This window comes from Seriola dumerili, unplaced genomic scaffold, assembly GCF_002260705.1.
Source record: "Seriola dumerili isolate Sdu_G_001 unplaced genomic scaffold, Sdu_1.0 BDQW01000074.1, whole genome shotgun sequence".
Lineage (NCBI taxonomy): Eukaryota > Metazoa > Chordata > Actinopteri > Carangiformes > Carangidae > Seriola > Seriola dumerili.
Window position 1 is genome coordinate 254,054 of NW_019174329.1, and position 17,194 is coordinate 271,247.

The 17,194-nt window shown below is 42.6% G+C and overlaps 1 protein-coding gene across 1 annotated transcript in view; it reads right to left on the bottom strand.

The window, feature by feature from the left end:
* Positions 1-5,350: 5,350 nt before the first annotated feature.
* The window catches only part of LOC111220813 (collagen alpha-1(V) chain-like), a 73,486-nt gene continuing 61,642 nt past the window's right edge, over positions 5,351-17,194 (bottom strand). The window contains exons 49-66 of the mRNA XM_022744043.1: positions 14,754-14,807; positions 14,410-14,517; positions 14,242-14,295; positions 14,091-14,144; positions 13,928-13,981; positions 13,753-13,806; positions 13,538-13,645; positions 13,333-13,386; positions 13,184-13,237; positions 12,816-12,923; positions 12,448-12,501; positions 12,303-12,338; positions 12,131-12,184; positions 11,723-11,990; positions 10,529-10,641; positions 8,883-8,951; positions 5,806-6,039; positions 5,351-5,572 (exon numbers count right to left, since the gene is read on the bottom strand). Of these exons, the coding sequence (XP_022599764.1) occupies positions 5,426-5,572; positions 5,806-6,039; positions 8,883-8,951; positions 10,529-10,641; positions 11,723-11,990; positions 12,131-12,184; positions 12,303-12,338; positions 12,448-12,501; positions 12,816-12,923; positions 13,184-13,237; positions 13,333-13,386; positions 13,538-13,645; positions 13,753-13,806; positions 13,928-13,981; positions 14,091-14,144; positions 14,242-14,295; positions 14,410-14,517; positions 14,754-14,807 (1,677 nt within the window). The 3' untranslated portion in view covers positions 5,351-5,425. The remainder of the gene's footprint in view (positions 5,573-5,805; positions 6,040-8,882; positions 8,952-10,528; positions 10,642-11,722; positions 11,991-12,130; positions 12,185-12,302; positions 12,339-12,447; positions 12,502-12,815; positions 12,924-13,183; positions 13,238-13,332; positions 13,387-13,537; positions 13,646-13,752; positions 13,807-13,927; positions 13,982-14,090; positions 14,145-14,241; positions 14,296-14,409; positions 14,518-14,753; positions 14,808-17,194) is intronic.

Below are 17,194 nucleotides of genomic sequence, written 5' to 3' on the forward strand. Positions count from 1 at the left end.
CTGCTGGGCTGCCTCAGAAATTGCCCGCAGTAATCCCAGACTGTGCCTCCCTTAGTCCCTGAATGAACCACCAACATACTGTATATCAATAAATCCATGGCACCAAGGGTCCAGGTTCCTCTGCTGTTTTAACTGGTTCTCTAGTTTATCCAAGCCTCTTGTCATATTCGTCATCCATCATTTCTTTAAAAAGTCCCAAACCATTTACAAAGTTTATTGCTGACATTTTGCACCACAGAACTTGTGAGCTTAAAATCTCTCAATTTGCTGCCCTGTCTGCACTTTCTATAGCTCCTGTTGTTAGTAGTACAGCCAACTTCCCTCAAGCCTACAGGTGGTGAGAATAAGACATTAAATGGAGTAAAATTTTACATAAAAAGTGCTGAATAACAATGGTTTGGTCAGCCAGAGGATTTTATATTTGCCTATACTTATCCAGAATATATCCTAGTCTAGCACCCACAGGCAACGGTGGAAAGTAAGTGCATTTACTCAAGTAATATACTCAAGAACAAGAATTAGTTAGTTGTTCTTTACTTGAGTACTTCCATTTTTATAAAACTTGTATTCCGTTACATTCCAGAGGCAAATGTTCTGATCACTCCACTACACATAGCTCACATCTATGCTAACTAGTGAATAGTTACTGCACAAATTAACATCTAGTCTTGGCAATTTGTCACATTTTCAGTTGTCTGTGCGTTGTTTGCAGTTCCACCAAAGAGTTTGTTTCATTTAAAGGAAAAATGTGACATTTTGGGAATAGACTTTTCTTACCAAAAGTTACCTCTATGTTAAATATGAAGCTATAGCTAGTAGCCAGCTAACTTAGCTTAGCACAAAGACCAGAAATAGTGGGAACTGCTAGCTTGGTTCTGTACAGAAGTGACAAAATCCACCTAACAGCACGTCTTAAGCTCATTTATGACACAATATATAATGTTTGTTTGATCTGTGAAAACAAAAACCAAAGCACAGGCTAAAGACAGCAATTTGCCATTCCACCTGGGGTTAGCCTATGCATCAAGCTAGCTACATACATTGCATAGAGACATGAGAGTGGCGTTCAAAGACAATGATGAACATTTCCTTTAAATAACTGTTCCAGGCCTGAAGACGTAAACTATACAATAATTCATAGAAAAGCAATGATTTAAGTAAAACAAAATGAAGTTGTGAATCAGAACTTTTGTGCTTCGTTATTCTCCCATTAACCATCTCACATCCCATCAGATCCATCTGGTGACCCTTTTGGAGGGAGTCCAATCCTTTAGAGGTTGGGAGCCACTGGTCTAAACTATGTAACTGTAAAGGAGTCAGGCTACATCTTTGAGTTATGTCAGTCACAACATTTTACTGCAGAAATTTTGCTTTTTGATACTTGAACTACATTTTGCTGATGATACTTTTATAGGATTTTGATTGCAGGAAGTAAAGGTAAACCTTTCAGTTCACCCGTGTGCTCATCTTGATTGTTTGCTGATACATTTGCTCCATTATCAAACTCCTAGAGTGATGCTTTGCTCTGAGCACATTTGCATCTCCCAAAGTGACCTCCTCATACACCTTAAACCTCACTACATCCTGACTCTGCTCTTCTAAAATGTTTCACAAGCTTATTACACTCAGGTGCCGTTGTAGTCTTTTGACACATCACCTGTTGCCATAATTGAAGGGAGCTAAATCCCTACCTGTTTTTTTTTTTTTTTCCCCCTCATCCTCCTCAACCCACTTTGATGCCCCACTTATCTCCACTGCCATTGTAAGTACGTCTATGCTTAGATGAGGAATTAGCTTTTCACTCTGGTTTCTGCTTTACTCACCCAGGATGCTGCCTCAGTAGAATCCATGCATTCTGATCATCCTAAATCCATCCTGTAAACACTGCATTAAATATTGATCACGGTATCATGCACAACAACTTTTTTTTATTTTTTTTTTATCTTTGCTGTGCTGGGCTTAATGCGCACTGTGCAAGGTTTCCTCCTAATGAGACACTTGAAGTGCTGCAAGTCATCTTCACCACCGTCGATTTGATCAAAGCTTAAAAAAAGATTACAGATTATTGAAGTTAGTGGTGCATGGGAGGGTTTAAAACATTTCTTTTTATTATAATGATCACCGAGGAAAAGGTTGCACGAAATACATACAGTGAATAATACATATATTTTCTGGTTTATCATAATGCGCTGCAGGCAGTGTAGAAAACTGAGCTTAAAGTGATAGAAGTACACACATTCACTGTCCATGAAATGCCTACAGCCGGGGCCATTCTTTATGCAGTCTTTGTTGGAGGCATCAGCAGGGGACAGTCCATGTCTGACCACCAGATGCACACTGGGAACGTCTTTCTTGTGGTGTATCTGTGGAGCTAGAACATTATTAAAACATACTGCAGTGCAATTAATAGTAGCCTCACCCGTCATGCAGCTTAAGCAGACATCCAATCATTTATTTAGCATTTAAATAGTCTAAATCCAAGCCTCAACACACATTCTCTGTCTCTCTGTCACACACACACACACACACGCCTCCACACACACAGCCCAAATGTTGTTAACATAAAAAACATCTTTATCTTTAAATGGATGTGGCCAAACGCCTCAATTTAAAAATGACTCAGCTCATGTGTAGAATAACATGTGGTAAATTAATAACCTCTGGACAGCAACTTTTGTTTTCCTGTGTGCATGTAAAGAGCGGGCCTCTTACACTTACACTATGGTGTCATTTAACATTTATTTTTTTATTTTAAATAATACAATAAATATACTACAAACGAACATTTGGCTTTGGTAGAGTTACAAGTTCATCATTTTCTCTCCACTTAACAATCGTGGACATGACCTTTTTTCTTTCTTTATTCATCTGTAGCATTGGAAAAAAACGGATGTATCCTGATGAATAAAACGTGGACTGGAGATCATGTCACTCTACAGAATTATAACAAGAGAAAAAACTTTACAATTTCATGCATACAGATAGGTTTTAATGCTTCAAAAGACATACAAGAGTGGATGGCCACAGTAAACTTGAATTTATTGACATAAAAACCAATATATCTTCTATCCTCTTTTCCTTACACAGGTTTGACAAGACTGTGAAAACAAACAAACAGACAGACGAACAGAAAATCTACAAAATAAAACAAAAACAAAACAAAAACAATGGCAGCATTACTGCTGGTTCTGGAAATTTACAAAAAATTTGTTTGTCCTTTTTGTTATTATTGAGAGCAGAAGTGTTAAATTTGGGTGTACTGCATCACAATGAAGAATGAAGCTAAAGATCTACAAGCATATTGAGTTATCTTAACAGAAATGGTTCAAGTCACATATTTGAAGATTAAAAAAAAAAAAAAAAAAAAAAAGGAAACAAAATGAACCTATGTATGAAGGGCTGTTAAAATTCTGTGGTAGATACTAGTGGTCATAAGCATAGAGAGTGCATAGTTTGAACAAAGAGCATAATTACAATAAGGGCAAAAATAGCAGACCAGCCATCACTTTCTGACGCTGCATGAGGAAACTCTTTCACGTGGCTAATTTGATGACCTGTTTCTACCGTGGTTAAATCCAGAAAACAGCACTTTTCAAGTTGTTTCCCATATTTGAAAAAAAAAAAAAAAAAAAAAAAAAAACATATTCCAAGCCACTTAAAGCTAAATATATACGTGATAACCTTTGGAAGGGTTTAGGATTTCATACATCGCACCATATCCCTTTAGACGCTTTGGCCCAATCACAACTTTTCCCACTTGTGAACTCCATCAGTTTGATGTGGCACAGATGATCCAACAGCAAGAGCTGTGGGGGGGGTGGGGGGGGGGGATAAAATGCAGCGTCTTAGAGCAAATGACAATGCAAAGCCAACAGCGCCATCCTAGTTTCCTTTTTCATTATTTCCAACATTTGGTACAAGTGTCAGACACTTTTCTTATCTGTGCGGTCCGCCGGAAGCAGGAGATAACATACGCCGCCATGCTGCACTGATCATGTGAGTGGATATGTAGGGAAGCGGCATGCAAACGCCACCACTGGACATTTATGAAAAAAACAAAAAACTAAAACAAAATAAAATAAAAAAATAAGAAAATGGATGCAGCAAAAGATCCACCTGCGCCAGATGTGGTGGATTAGAGAGTCAAGGGGCTGCTGGTGATGGAATATTATCAGCACAAATTTCCTTTCATTCAAACAACACAAACTAGAAAAATACATAGCACCACAGAAGAGAGAAAATAGCACCTAGGTTTTGATTTCTTTGTGTTTTTCATTTAAATGTGATATCATCTCCCATTGCATAGTCAGATAGATGAGTATTTCAGGAAAAAAATAAAATAGAAGCTGTTTATTAAGTTAATGATATCGCCACCAAGGTAGGTGTTCTGCTCAGAGGGCACAAAAGGAGGAATGTATTATTATTATTTTTCTTTGTTATGCAAATCAACTGTCACATAATATCACAGAGCTTGTTTTCGTCTTTTATTTCCATTCTGTTCTTAAATTACAACAAGATGTGCTCCACAACTGCAACAAGACAGGACTTCCCCAATTTAGTTTCTGTTTTCCTTCTTTTTTTTTTAATTTACAAGTCGAATTTCCTCACTTTGGATATTTTCTACAATTTTTCGATGTTATCCCTGTATCCACCATCTCCTACCTCACAATTCATAAAGTCACATGCACGTTTTGAAGCCAGAAGCAATAAACATTACCAGGAAAAATATACAGAATGTACTTACAAACATAAAAATTATTTATATATATTTATATTATATAAGATCCATTCCAAGAGAATGGGGAGACAATTATGCACAAACAAAGCTCCTGTAGTGAATGAGCAAAACAAACCAACAAAAAGACAAGTGGAAAAAAAGCCAGGGAGATGAGGGAAAACATGAGATCAGAACTAAAAGAAGAGAAAGGAGCCAAATCAGATGGAGTCCATGGCAAATACTGCGACCGTCTGGAACGGCTGCAGCTCTCAGGGTCGCCTTCGTTGCTTGGGACCAAACAAAAATCAAGTTTGATGGCGTGGGGCTAGGTGTGTGTACGTGTGTGTGTGTGTGTGTGTGCGTGCGTGCGTGCGTGTGTGTGTGTGTGTGTGTCTTTTGTTTGTGTCTGTGTGTGCAAGTGAGTTGTGTAGGAGGCAGGATCTGACATCCAGTTTCAAAACTTGCATGTGATGGAGAAGGCACACTGAGGTTTCAAGGTTATTTCGTTTTTTCCTCTATTCCTAAAAGAATTTCACTGTATTCTCAACTTGATTTTATTTTACTCATACTTGTTGCTTTATGGAAAAAAAAAGTAGCTTTTTTTTTTTTTTTTTTACAAATACAATTGTCCTATTCTTTTTCAAATGTTGTTTTTTCTGAGAAAACAAAAATATGCTTTTTTTTTCTCCATTTGTTCAGTAAACAGTCTTAGCCGATGAAACAGACAGGACCCACTTCGAATCCGAACTTCTGCGTGGAACCGCCAAAATCGTTGAACATGATGTCCACAAACGGCACCTGTTCCACCTTTGGTGTGTTGATCTCAAGTACTGTCTTTTCATAGCCCTTTTTCAACTGAGAAAAGACACAGCAGGAGGGAGAGTTAGCGCGTGAAGGAAATATTCTTTAGAAATAAAAAAATAAAACATCACACTCTTTGCTTGGGCTCTTATTGACTGAGCCACTACAAAGACAACAGAGACATTTTACTGACGGCGCTGATCAAAGGCATCCCGCCAACCGCCGACAGACACTCGCACGCACAACACACACATCTCTCTCTCTCTCTCTCTCTCTCTTTGACTTACCGCACAGCCATCGACCAGGGCGCGGATGTAGGGATTGTTATCGTACGACATCTCCTCATCGTTGGAGCCCAGGAAGCGGATGGCCTTGTCGTAGTTGTCCTGGTCCAGGTCGTGCCAGGCCACCGACTGGTAGCAGTTGTATGTCATGTTCTGTCTGGCCGCCGCGCTCAGCAACCGCAGGAAAGTCATCTGGACCACGCCGATCGGGTTGCCCTCCGCGTCCACGTAGGAGAGCTGCAAAAAAAAAAAACAAAAAAGAAAAAGAAAAAGAAATGCAGATGGGAGCTGAGCATCACAAACTTAACAGCAGGAGACGGGACCAGTGAACCGAGGGGAAGGATGTCCTGAAGATACTGCAAAGATTTACTGAACACACTCATGTCTATACTTTGCAGTGTTTCCGTCTCTTGGGAGTCACTTTGAATTAATTTATGATTAGTAATTTGTTTTTACTGCTGAGTTGGGATTTCGAGGACGTGTTTCTTATTCACAGTAGTGTTAGAAGGAGGGGGACACACAACTGATATGTACTATCACGCTCAGACAAAACTAACAGAAGTTTATAGTGTTTGTGGGATTGACTCAGGTGACGCAGACCAACATACTGACCTGATCATTAAAGAATAACTTTGGTGTTATTCTAGATTTTTATTATTGTCGACATACTCCATGAAAAGACCAAAACAATTGCCGCTAGAGTTTGTCTCTCAGGATATCCCGTTTGTTGCAACGCATTCGCTCCTCCTGAGGAAGCACTCTCAGTCTTTAGAACAAGGTCACAAATATTTATGTCGTTTTTACAAAAAGCTGAAAACAGTTGGACGTTGTAGTTTTGTAGCTCACTTTGTTGGGATCTATTTTCAGCGGCGGACTCATACACATCCATAGCACTATTGAACATTTACAATGGCAGAACGATGTACACTACAGTAGGTGGGATCGTTTCAAAATGAACTACAGTTCCCATGTTCACCCTAATAAAGGGACACGTCAGTCTGTGGAGCAGAGGACAGTGGAGGTCTGTATCAGGCTTTGTAGAATCAATTCCTTGTTGCTTTTTGTCTTTTCATGGAGATTTATTGACAATAAAAAAGAAATATTGAATATTACCAGCCTTATGCTTCAGTAACATGTGCAATTATGTGCTAATAAAAACGAAAAAAAGAAAAAAGATGAGCCTTGAACCAAAGTCCACATTGCTTAGAAAGTGGATCAGGTGGTGATATTACATACAGAGTGGGAGGAAGGGTGCAGAACATTTCCAAGGCCTAATGCCTGTAAGCTGTGCTGATGTGCAAGGGCTTAATGTGGAAGAATCTGCCTTCAAAGTACAAAACATAAGCATAGCTAAATGACTAATTTAAATCTTGATTGTGTAATTATGTTAAACACAGAACCAATATGAGCAAATTATGGTAAAATCATGAAAATGTAATTATCTGGATTGGAAATATGTTGCAGTAATGATATGTTAATTGTCAGGCAATTAACCTAGAATTAACCTAGAATTTTGCTGTTTGAGCTCATGTTACAAAAAAACTGAGCGACATCCCATTAAAGCTGATTACGGCGCTTTGTAATCCTGACTGATAAGACAGCAGGTTTGCAACCAGTCACAGTTCGGTCTAATGTCCACGAGTGACGACCGGCATACCAACCATCAGGAATCCATTAGATCCACGCGGTTGCTTCGTCTGTCGGACAAACGGGACTTACTGAGAGTAGAGCGCATGCAGCATCCATGCCATGCAGCCAGAGCAGCAAACCGTCCGAGTCTGGGTGTGTTCTTTCTCCACTTGTTCTCCCACACTCACACTCACACACACACACACCTTATCACACATGCATATAGAAAGCCAGAGTACCGACACTCAAACCTGATAATAACAGAGAGCTTATCATCTTCTCCGTCTATTGGTGCTACGATTAAGTGCCACTGACTCCTTTAATCTGCTAATTAATCACAAGATATAAACACTTAAGACTTTGTTGTGCAGTTTACGTCTGAGTGTCGTCACTGTGGCTCCAATTAAAAACCATTCTGAGGTTTTTCATCCTCAGAGTGGCTTTTCTCTTTTACCCTACCGGTCCTTAACCCCCCTCCCCCTTTCCCTCCTTCCCTCCCTCCCTCCCTCCCTGTCCCGCACAGCGTGTGGATCCAGCCCGACATCACCAGAGAAACATTACCTCTTTATCATCACAGCCGCAAGTCAACAGTGACTGAGTACCCAGAAGCCCCTGGGTGGTGACTGAGTGCCTGACCCGTTTGACTCAGAGCTACTCTGCCAGATCTAAGTAGTGTTTATGGGAGACGGCGGGAATGTGAGAGCAGCTGAATGGCTGCAGCAGAGTGGCAATGACATTTGTGCCGTCGCCGCCCCCCCCCTTGTGGAGGATAGATGACCTGCTGAGGCAGGAAGTTATTTAGATCTACAGCTAAAAAAAAAAAAAAACCCACTGTGTAAGAAAGAAGTGTAAATAGATGTTTTGTCCACACTGGTAAATGAGCTCTCTGTGGCTGTAAAGATGCTACTTGAGTCATGGGAGTGTTGAGGCACACAGTCACTCTTAGAAGATGCTCTCTTAATGCAGCAGAGGTGTGGCACAGTGGATAATACAGTCAGGAATTTCTGCAGTAAAAGAGCAGCGCACTGTTTTCTCTTCTGACAGATATGTTGCCTCAGCACAGTCAAATCCTGCCTGTACGCTCCGCACACCGCGCCGCACACCTCTCCTCCATTTCCTGGTAAGAGCATCGCCTGTGCTGCTGGACTGAAGGTGAGTGCAGCCCGTGCTGAATCATGCACCACAATAACAGAACAAGCAAGGTGCCAGTGCATATACATACTTTTGTAGGGCAGAACCAGAACCATGCAGAGCCTCAGGACACACAGAGTCCAGGCCAGGAGCCAGGACTCTGGGACCGCAGGCAGGGCCACTTACCAGGGAACCTCTCTTGTAGTGACTATACCATGTGCCTGGCGAGTCTTTGGGCCATTTTGCCATTTTGCTCTGTAAAATATAAGAGGCGTTCAGGGAAGGGAAAGGGACTTGAGGAAGTCGGAAGTCTGGCTTACCAGTTTACCACGTTTGAATTCACTGAACCAGGAGCCGGGATTCTCCTTTACCCAGGATGTGAGCCTAGCCTGAGGGCATGGATCAACAGAGAGGCAGAGCAGGAGGAGGAAAAAACAGCAGTGTGTTAAAGAGAGGACACAGATCTGACAGAAACACATCCCCATTCAGTTTTTTTTTTTTCTTTCTCCCTTCTCTGTTTGTCCTCTGAGGAGTCCTCCAGACCTGAAACAGTATTCAGTTAGCTCAACCACACCAACCGGACCAGGGCAGAAGAATTTTAGTGAGTCATTATGCCATTTTGTACAGTAAAAACTGTAGCTGGCAGCTAATTGCTGCTAAAAAATTCATGAGTACACAGTGATTAATTAAAAAATGATCGCCTGCGAGGAGCTCCTATACCGCGGCCTCTATCCCTCCCTGCTGTGCAGCCATGGCGCACTAACTTTGTTATGCCATTAAAAGCTGAGAATTGGCCAACAGGGCACGGCTCTAATGGTCTCAGGCATGACAATGATGAATTTCTCTATAATTAGAGAGCAGGGTTTGATACGGAAGTGTCATCAAAAGCTTAATGGGTTAATGAATGATGGGCCAGAGATCACTTATGGTCTGGGAGGTGGCGTACATTAAACCCACGCTGCCTTGAAGGTGACCTTCAGTTGTTTCCACCGGCGTGGGTCCAGCAGAGGAGGAAATATATCCTTGCAGTGACGTTATATATTTTTCTAGAATCTCTGATAACAATGTCTGGCTCTCTGTACAGTACGTGGACAGTATCTCATAATAACCGTGCCAATCTAAACACACGTGGGAGTGTTTTTCGGTCTCGGTGCAAGGACTGACAGCGCTGGCTTTTCTTTTCACCCCCCGACAGAAACGAGACCCGCCCATCAGCAGCGTGCTATAAAAAGTCTGTTTCATTATTCTGAGCTTAAACAAACTCCTGCTCCTCTGAGGCTTGGTGAGTGGGATCATTAAAATGGCTGTAGCTCTGTGCTATTACACAACCCCTGACTTGTCAGAGACAGTGTTCCCAGTGTTTCACCACTCTGCTCCTCTCCTCTCCTCGACACACTCCTGCATAATGAACCAAAAATCTTCTCATTGTGCCTGTCACCTGCCAAAGGCTTTTACAGGTGATGAGGTTCTTAATGGCACTCTATCTAAAAATGGCGTATGGATGAGTGAATCTGTGCACTAACTGTCAGAACTAAACAGAGATTTAGCATGTTTGTTAAATAACTCTGGCCCTCGTGGGGAATGCAGGGAGTCCTGCTGCTGAGTCATCTCCCACATCTTCCTCATAACAACACACCGGGTAATCTCATGCAGGCTAATTATACGGGTACATGAGTAGGTACAATAGAACTCCTGTTGCAAACAGCGCTGTCTCGAGATGCGCGGGTTATTTATACAGTATGCACGGCAGTTAGTCCCAGATGTGAGGAAAAAAAGACGATTATTATTCACGTATCTGGAGTATTAAGCTTACGCTACTTTACTGTCAATCAAATGACAAACAGCTCAAAATAGTTTATTTTTTCCTAGCACCAGTCTCAGCCTTTCTGCTTACTGCATCCTCGACCTGACTGTCTCCCGTTAGTGTGTGTGCAGGTGTGTTTGTGCGCAGGCAGGCCAGACTTACCCCTTCAGACTTCTTATCTGGGAAGATGCAGCTCTCCCCACCTGCTGTGAAGTTGCAGTACACCTTGAAGGCGTCCCGAGAGCAGCCCTGGTTTGGATCAACCCAGTACTCACCTGAAGAGATGGAGAAAAATAAGAGAGAGAGAGAGAGAGAGAGAGAGCAATTATAGAGTGAAGCCTGTACTGTTCTCCACCAGGTCAAGGCAATGTCTGACGTGGTGCGACCTGCGCTCAGGTATCGTTCGTGTCTCTGTGTCTACGCTACCATTCCATGCTGCGTCTATATTATATGCAGAGATGTTACGCAGGGAAAATGTTACCGAACTCCCTTTTTAAAAAATCACAGTTTTATACTGACTCGCTCAAGGCAAACATCACACATCTTGTGAAACACAATATACGACACATTCTTAAACGTCGGGTGTTTTCTGCATTTAAAATGTATTTATATTCTAACAAACATTCATCTTCGAAAAGCGATTCCTGCTGTTGAGGTGCGACATTATTCAAAAATGGAAATACTTTGATTAACTAGTCCATATGTAAGAAAAAAAAACAGTGTCATGCAGCTATAACGGATTAGCTGCTGAAATATCCCACATGCAGCATGATTAAAGGGGCTTCTGCTAATTATTATTTTCTCAATCGTTCAGTCAATAAAAGTCAGAATAGATTATCTGAAGCCCACAGGGATGTCATCAAATTACTTTTTTTTTTTTTTTTTTCCTGCCATTAAAATCCAAATTTATTATCACATAAGCAGCAAATACAAATGACAGACTAGAACTAGGGAAAGTTTGGTATCTTTGCTTAAACTTACTTTAATTAATATGAGTTCATATGAGAATCTGCTGCTGATTATTTTTCCACCTATTGACTGATCGATTCATCGAGTAACTGCTGCACCTTCACTTGATTTTCACCTTGGCTTTTCGGTGATGTTCATAAATTTGGGGTTGTAAACTATTTGCAGTGTATGTGTGTCACATGAGTTGTAGCAGCTCTTAAAGTGAAGCCAGCAGCCACATAATACAGCTCGATGTATTATCCATCAGCATTGTCTTTTCCTCAACATCTCTAGCGAGCTGCTGCGTGCATGTGATCAACACCAGTTCAGTGCAGAAATGAAAAACTGTGGAGGGAGAGGATTAGACAATAGGCCTCATGCCTCATTTAGATGGAGTGTGATACAAACCGTCGGGGAAATCAGGGTGGCAGAGCTGCAGGTCCTTGCAGGTACGAGCGGGGTTGTTCTGTGTGCCCAGCGGGTGCTTCATCTGCTCGATCTCCAGTTTCAGGGAGTTGAGCGAGCCAAAGATTTCCTCCATGCCGTCGTCGTAGTCCTTGTAGTTGGCATCCATGGGTGCATCATCCACCATCTGGCTGGCGTCGATGTTCCTACGCGCTCTGCCCTTAATGGGAGCCTGGATGGGGAGTGGGTGGATAACGTCGCCAGGAGGGCCCTGTGAAGGAGAGATGAAAGGAAGAGACAGAGGTAAGGAGATGGAGATTATGCAAATGTCCATAAAACCAAGAGCTAACGACCTGCACTAAGGATAACATACAAAATGAGACCATTCAAAAGACTAGTGCATTAACTTACAGGAGGGCCAGGAGGTCCAGGTACACCACTCTCTCCCTTTGGTCCAGTTTGACCCTGAAGAGGACAAATTAAAGGAATGCTTAATCTTCGACGTCACATGATTTTTACGGGTGTCATGAGAAACGCTCCTCATCGTTTCTGTTGGAGTTCCACTGTCGCCGAAAACACTTACCGATGAACCTTTAGCTCCTTTGGGACCAGGAGGACCCTGAAGAGGCAGAGATGAACAAGTAATCAATATTAGCTCAGACATTACATGTTACTGAGTTAGACGCCTTCTGTAGTGCAACATATGGATATGAGGAGGAGAGTCTTACAGGTAATCCGGGAGGACCCAGGGGACCGAGTGGACCTGAGGGACCAGTGATACCCTGAAGGAGGAGAGAGAGAGAGAGAGAGAGAGAGAGTGAAATCATTACAGAAAAAACAATGTTTACTCCTGATGCAACAGCATCGACTGGCATGGGGGACATTAACACTGGTTACCACATTCTGCCTTTGCTAAATTAAAAAAAGACCCACAAATATAAATCAATAACTTTCAGTGGGAAGATTGTTGGCACAAATGGTATTACTCTTCTGCAACACTCAACGGTCTGTTATGTGTATACAGAATTAAAAATACAATGTGTGGGCATGTGCAGGATTCTTTTTCTGTGGCTCAAGTGCGGGTTGGTTTGCTCACGTTGTCTCCTTTGGGACCAGCAGCTCCTGAAGGACCAGGGAGACCTCTGTCACCCTTTTCTCCCTGTTCACCTGGGGGTCCGATAAGACCAATGAGACCTGGATGGCCCTAAGGGCAGAGAACAACACGCACGCTTATTATCAATACAGCAGTCAATAACACACCATCACCAAACATTAGTCCTATAATATATCTATCTGGCACAGCCTCTAATCATTAGAGTAATGATCGGATGGCTGGAGGCAAACAACAGATCTAATCAGTCTGTAAGTAAATTACATCCATTAGTCTTTGTTACAGTATTTACTGAAGCTTATGCTCCACATCAAAACATTCACATCAGTTGAGTAATTGCTGGAGTGGCTCACCTTTTCTCCTTTGACACCTGAGTCTCCTTTCAATCCAGGTAAACCAGGAGGGCCCTATGAGAGGAATAACAGGTGAATATCGTTTCAGATCAGCTGCAGATATTATGTGAAATACCTCAGTTCAAAGGCCTGGAGTCACTTCTACTCACCATAGGTCCGGGAGGTCCATCTGGGCCTGGAGGACCAGGTAAACCTTGCTCTCCCTGCACAGAAACACCAATTAAACCGTGTTTTTAAGCCTCACTCACTGCTCTGCCTCTTTATCAGAAACTGTTCATGTACACCAGCTTTTTATTGAAGCTCTTCAAAATGACTGTGATGAATTGGTGTGAAGGTAAGAAACACTTTACTTACAACTGGGCCAGGGATACCCCTGAGGCCCTCAGAACCGGGCTTGCCAGGTGATCCTTGAGGACCAACAGGACCTGTCTTTCCTTGGGGACCTTCCAAGCCAGGCTCTCCCTTTCACACGAAAACAGGACACACATAACCCATTTGATTCTCGCTCATTTGTTGTTGTTTTTTGACATTGTTGGTGTAATGTCTGTGTTATTTGTTGGATGTGTTACCTTGGCTCCCTTCTCTCCTTGTCTTCCCTCAGGTCCTGCAGCTCCAGGGGGGCCCTATTTTAAAAAAACAGATGACAGATTAATATTGCAGACTAAAAAGACAGAACACTGCAGCATTCTGACATTGATAAAATTTTGCAAGGACGAGGAGGAGACAGCACAGGACGGTACTTACTCTCTTTCCTGGTGGTCCAGAGGGACCAGACTCTCCGGTGGGTCCAGGTGAACCCTAGTTTAAGAGAGGGTGAAAATTAAAAGAAAATTAAATCATTTGCAATTTGAATAAAACTCTTTATCTATACAGTAATAACACACAGAGCTGTGCCATTAACACTCACAGCCTGACCGGCTTCTCCATCATCTCCCTTGTCACCAGGTGGACCGTCTAACCCCTGCAGAAGAATTGAACAGAACCTCAGTCATGCTGCATTACGTCAACAACAAGCTGCGAAGAAGAGTTGCACAATTCGTGATTAATGCCATACGTACAGCAGGACCAGGCTCGCCAGGGGGGCCAGGGTCACCAGGGAAACCACTTGGACCCTGAAAATCAATAAAAGCTGAATTAGTTTTTTTTTGTTGTTGCGATAATACAATTAATTTCAAATCAATATGATCCTCTGCGTGAAGTTAAATTGAAGGTGGAATAGAACTTACTGGGCTGCCTTTAGGACCATCATCTCCAGGGGGACCCTTAGGACCGGGAGGCCCGGCTGCACCGGCTGGACCACCCTCTCCCTTTTCTCCTCGCTCTCCTCTTGGACCCTGGAGTAATACACAGTTATTAGAAATTCTAATTCAGAGAGACCGGCAGAAAGAAAGTGGAAAGTGTCAAAGGAAACCGCCTCATTGTACTTCATGGTCTTTGTAGATGAACTGACATCTTTTCTCTAGCTATTGACCAACAACGATCCATTTTCCTCAGTGGTGAAATGATCGCTGGTCCTTTCAATTCTTATCATGTACAGAAAAAATGGAGAAAACAGAATCTGATAACTCACTGGTGGGCCAACTTCTCCCTGAAGACCTGGTTCTCCTGTTTCACCAGCATCTCCCTGATGAGAGAGAGAGAGAGAGAGAGGGAGAGAGGGAGGAGATATTAGAGGGTAAGAATGAGACAAACATTATCAGACAGGTGATTTGTTGATCCAACATGGTTCTAAAAATCCCATCATTTACAGCAGCTCTCACTGTCCTGGTGCCCTTGTCACCCTAATGGGGATAGAAAGAGATGACATGAGAGATTTCAATCCATCAAGGGCAGGTGGATTGGGTGGCTGGCGCAAAAGAGGGCGCTGACCGCACTATTCTCCCTGCACCCTGCTCATATATCTTGTCCTCTTTCCTCCTGCCTTACTGGACGGTTGCCCTGTTGACTCACCTATCAGCTGGACACTATCGTTATTCACTGTCACATGAGCCCTACCGTCCTGCCTTCCTGGGTTTACTGCAGACGCACTCTGCCACACCTGTTTTCGGGGGCAAAAAAATATTATCCCACGTCATGTTTAGTGGGGAGAAAGCGCCGATCGATAGCGCAGCTCTGCAGAGCCAATGACAGACCACATGGCGATGTGTTCTGATAAGCATATCCAGATTCTCTCTGGCATGAACAGCGGCTCTGTGTTGTGAACATCAACCGGCGCTTTTAAAACAGTGTCTGGCTGTCTTCCATAACGGCTCTCGCTGCTGTCAAGAAATCCACTCTAAGCAGTTGGTGCGCCTGTTTCAAAAGCATGACTGATCCTCCTGTATTAGGAGCGTACACTGGTCTTTATGCAATGTTGCATCTGAGGAAGCCTTGCACAGGCCATGACTGTATCCTTAAGACAGCCTGCTCATGTCCACCACAGGGACGCTGGGAGAATCTGCTGAGGGCAGGGAAAGCGAGAGCATGAACGACAGCTGCTCATCACTGTTATATGTGTTTACAGAAAAAAAAAAGCCTGAGCTCAGTCGCTTGCCAGCTCCTTGGGCTGGCTAATAAAATGCCAGATCAGCTGAAGCGCGATTAGCCGAAAGAGCGGCGTGTTTTTGTCTGCACAGGAGGACAGGCCATCCTCAGGGAGATTATGAAGGGGGCGAAAGGTGATTCTATTGACTGAACTAGATAAAACAAATCACACCATCACCGCGGACAGAAAATGAGCTGAAAGTGCTGCGCACTGCAGTCCAGCAGCTGCAGAAGCTGCCAAAGCAGGCCTTTCATAATAAAAGAGCAGCAACAAATAAGAGTGGGAGATGATGTTATGAGAGGCGCCTTTTAATAATGTATTTATCATCTTAGAATTGCAAGTATGGTGCTGTTGAGTATTTATTCATACTCTCCACTCAGCAACAGCACTGTTGGGGATGGCAGCCTGTCCGTTAGATTATCTGTGCATCTTTACCTCGGCGGCAGAAAAAAAAAAAAAAAAAAAAAAAGATTAAGTCCCATTTAAAAGGGTATCATATAAATAGGCATGTGAAATATTAATGGCTGCAAAAACCTTGTAAAGAGGTATCATTCGCAGTCCTCACCGCAGAGCACTCAAACAAACTGCTAGCTACACTGAATCTGCCTCCTCCAAAGTGTTAGAAAAACCAGTCAGCTGGATAAAAACGGTATCACACCTGGCTCAGAGGCAGGTTACAATGAAAAATGTGACAGGTGCCACAGCGGTTGGGGATTCATGACATCAAGTCCACTTGGGGACGTCTTTGTTGCGTTGTCTACCTCTCTAGAAAATTTGCATGAACTAAAAATTAAGAATCCACTTCCAGAGAGTCTGTGCGCAGTATTTTTGTTGCCACTTGGAAAAGAAAAGGCACGAATACATTGTCATTTGGATGAATGCATGAATGCAGCGAGCGGAGTGGGCTTCCATAATGGCCACACAACAGCTCCACTCATCCATGTTAACAGCAACAGACAGTTTCAGAGCAGACTGGCTTCTCACAGAGAAAACTGTTCCTATCTGGAAAGTGCAGGACACCAAAGCACAAATGATGATGATACAGCAGTCAAAATAATAGAATTCACATGGGCAGTTGATGTACCTTTTTCACATAATGTCTCCAGGAGACAATGAAATCAGCATTTCTGTGTGTAATTATGTGCACAAAATTGGTTTTGGTAGACAGCGATATCTGTGGTGTGTTTAAGTTAAATAAAATGTGTTTTAATTTTTGCTCCGTCTGAATATCTGTTTACTAAAGTGATTAAAAATGTGCTTTCAGTTAATTGCCTACAGGACGGATACAATTACCTTCATAAAAGGATGCACAGAACAACACGACTGAAAGGCTTTTGTGACTATCTGTGTTTACACTTTAACCAACTAAAGAGGTGGAGGGTGTACATTAAAAACAGATGCAGTTTCCTGCATAAAAGGACCATCACAACAGCACTACCTGATGTGCTTACACAAAAACCTCAACTGCACAACTCTGCAACCCCCCC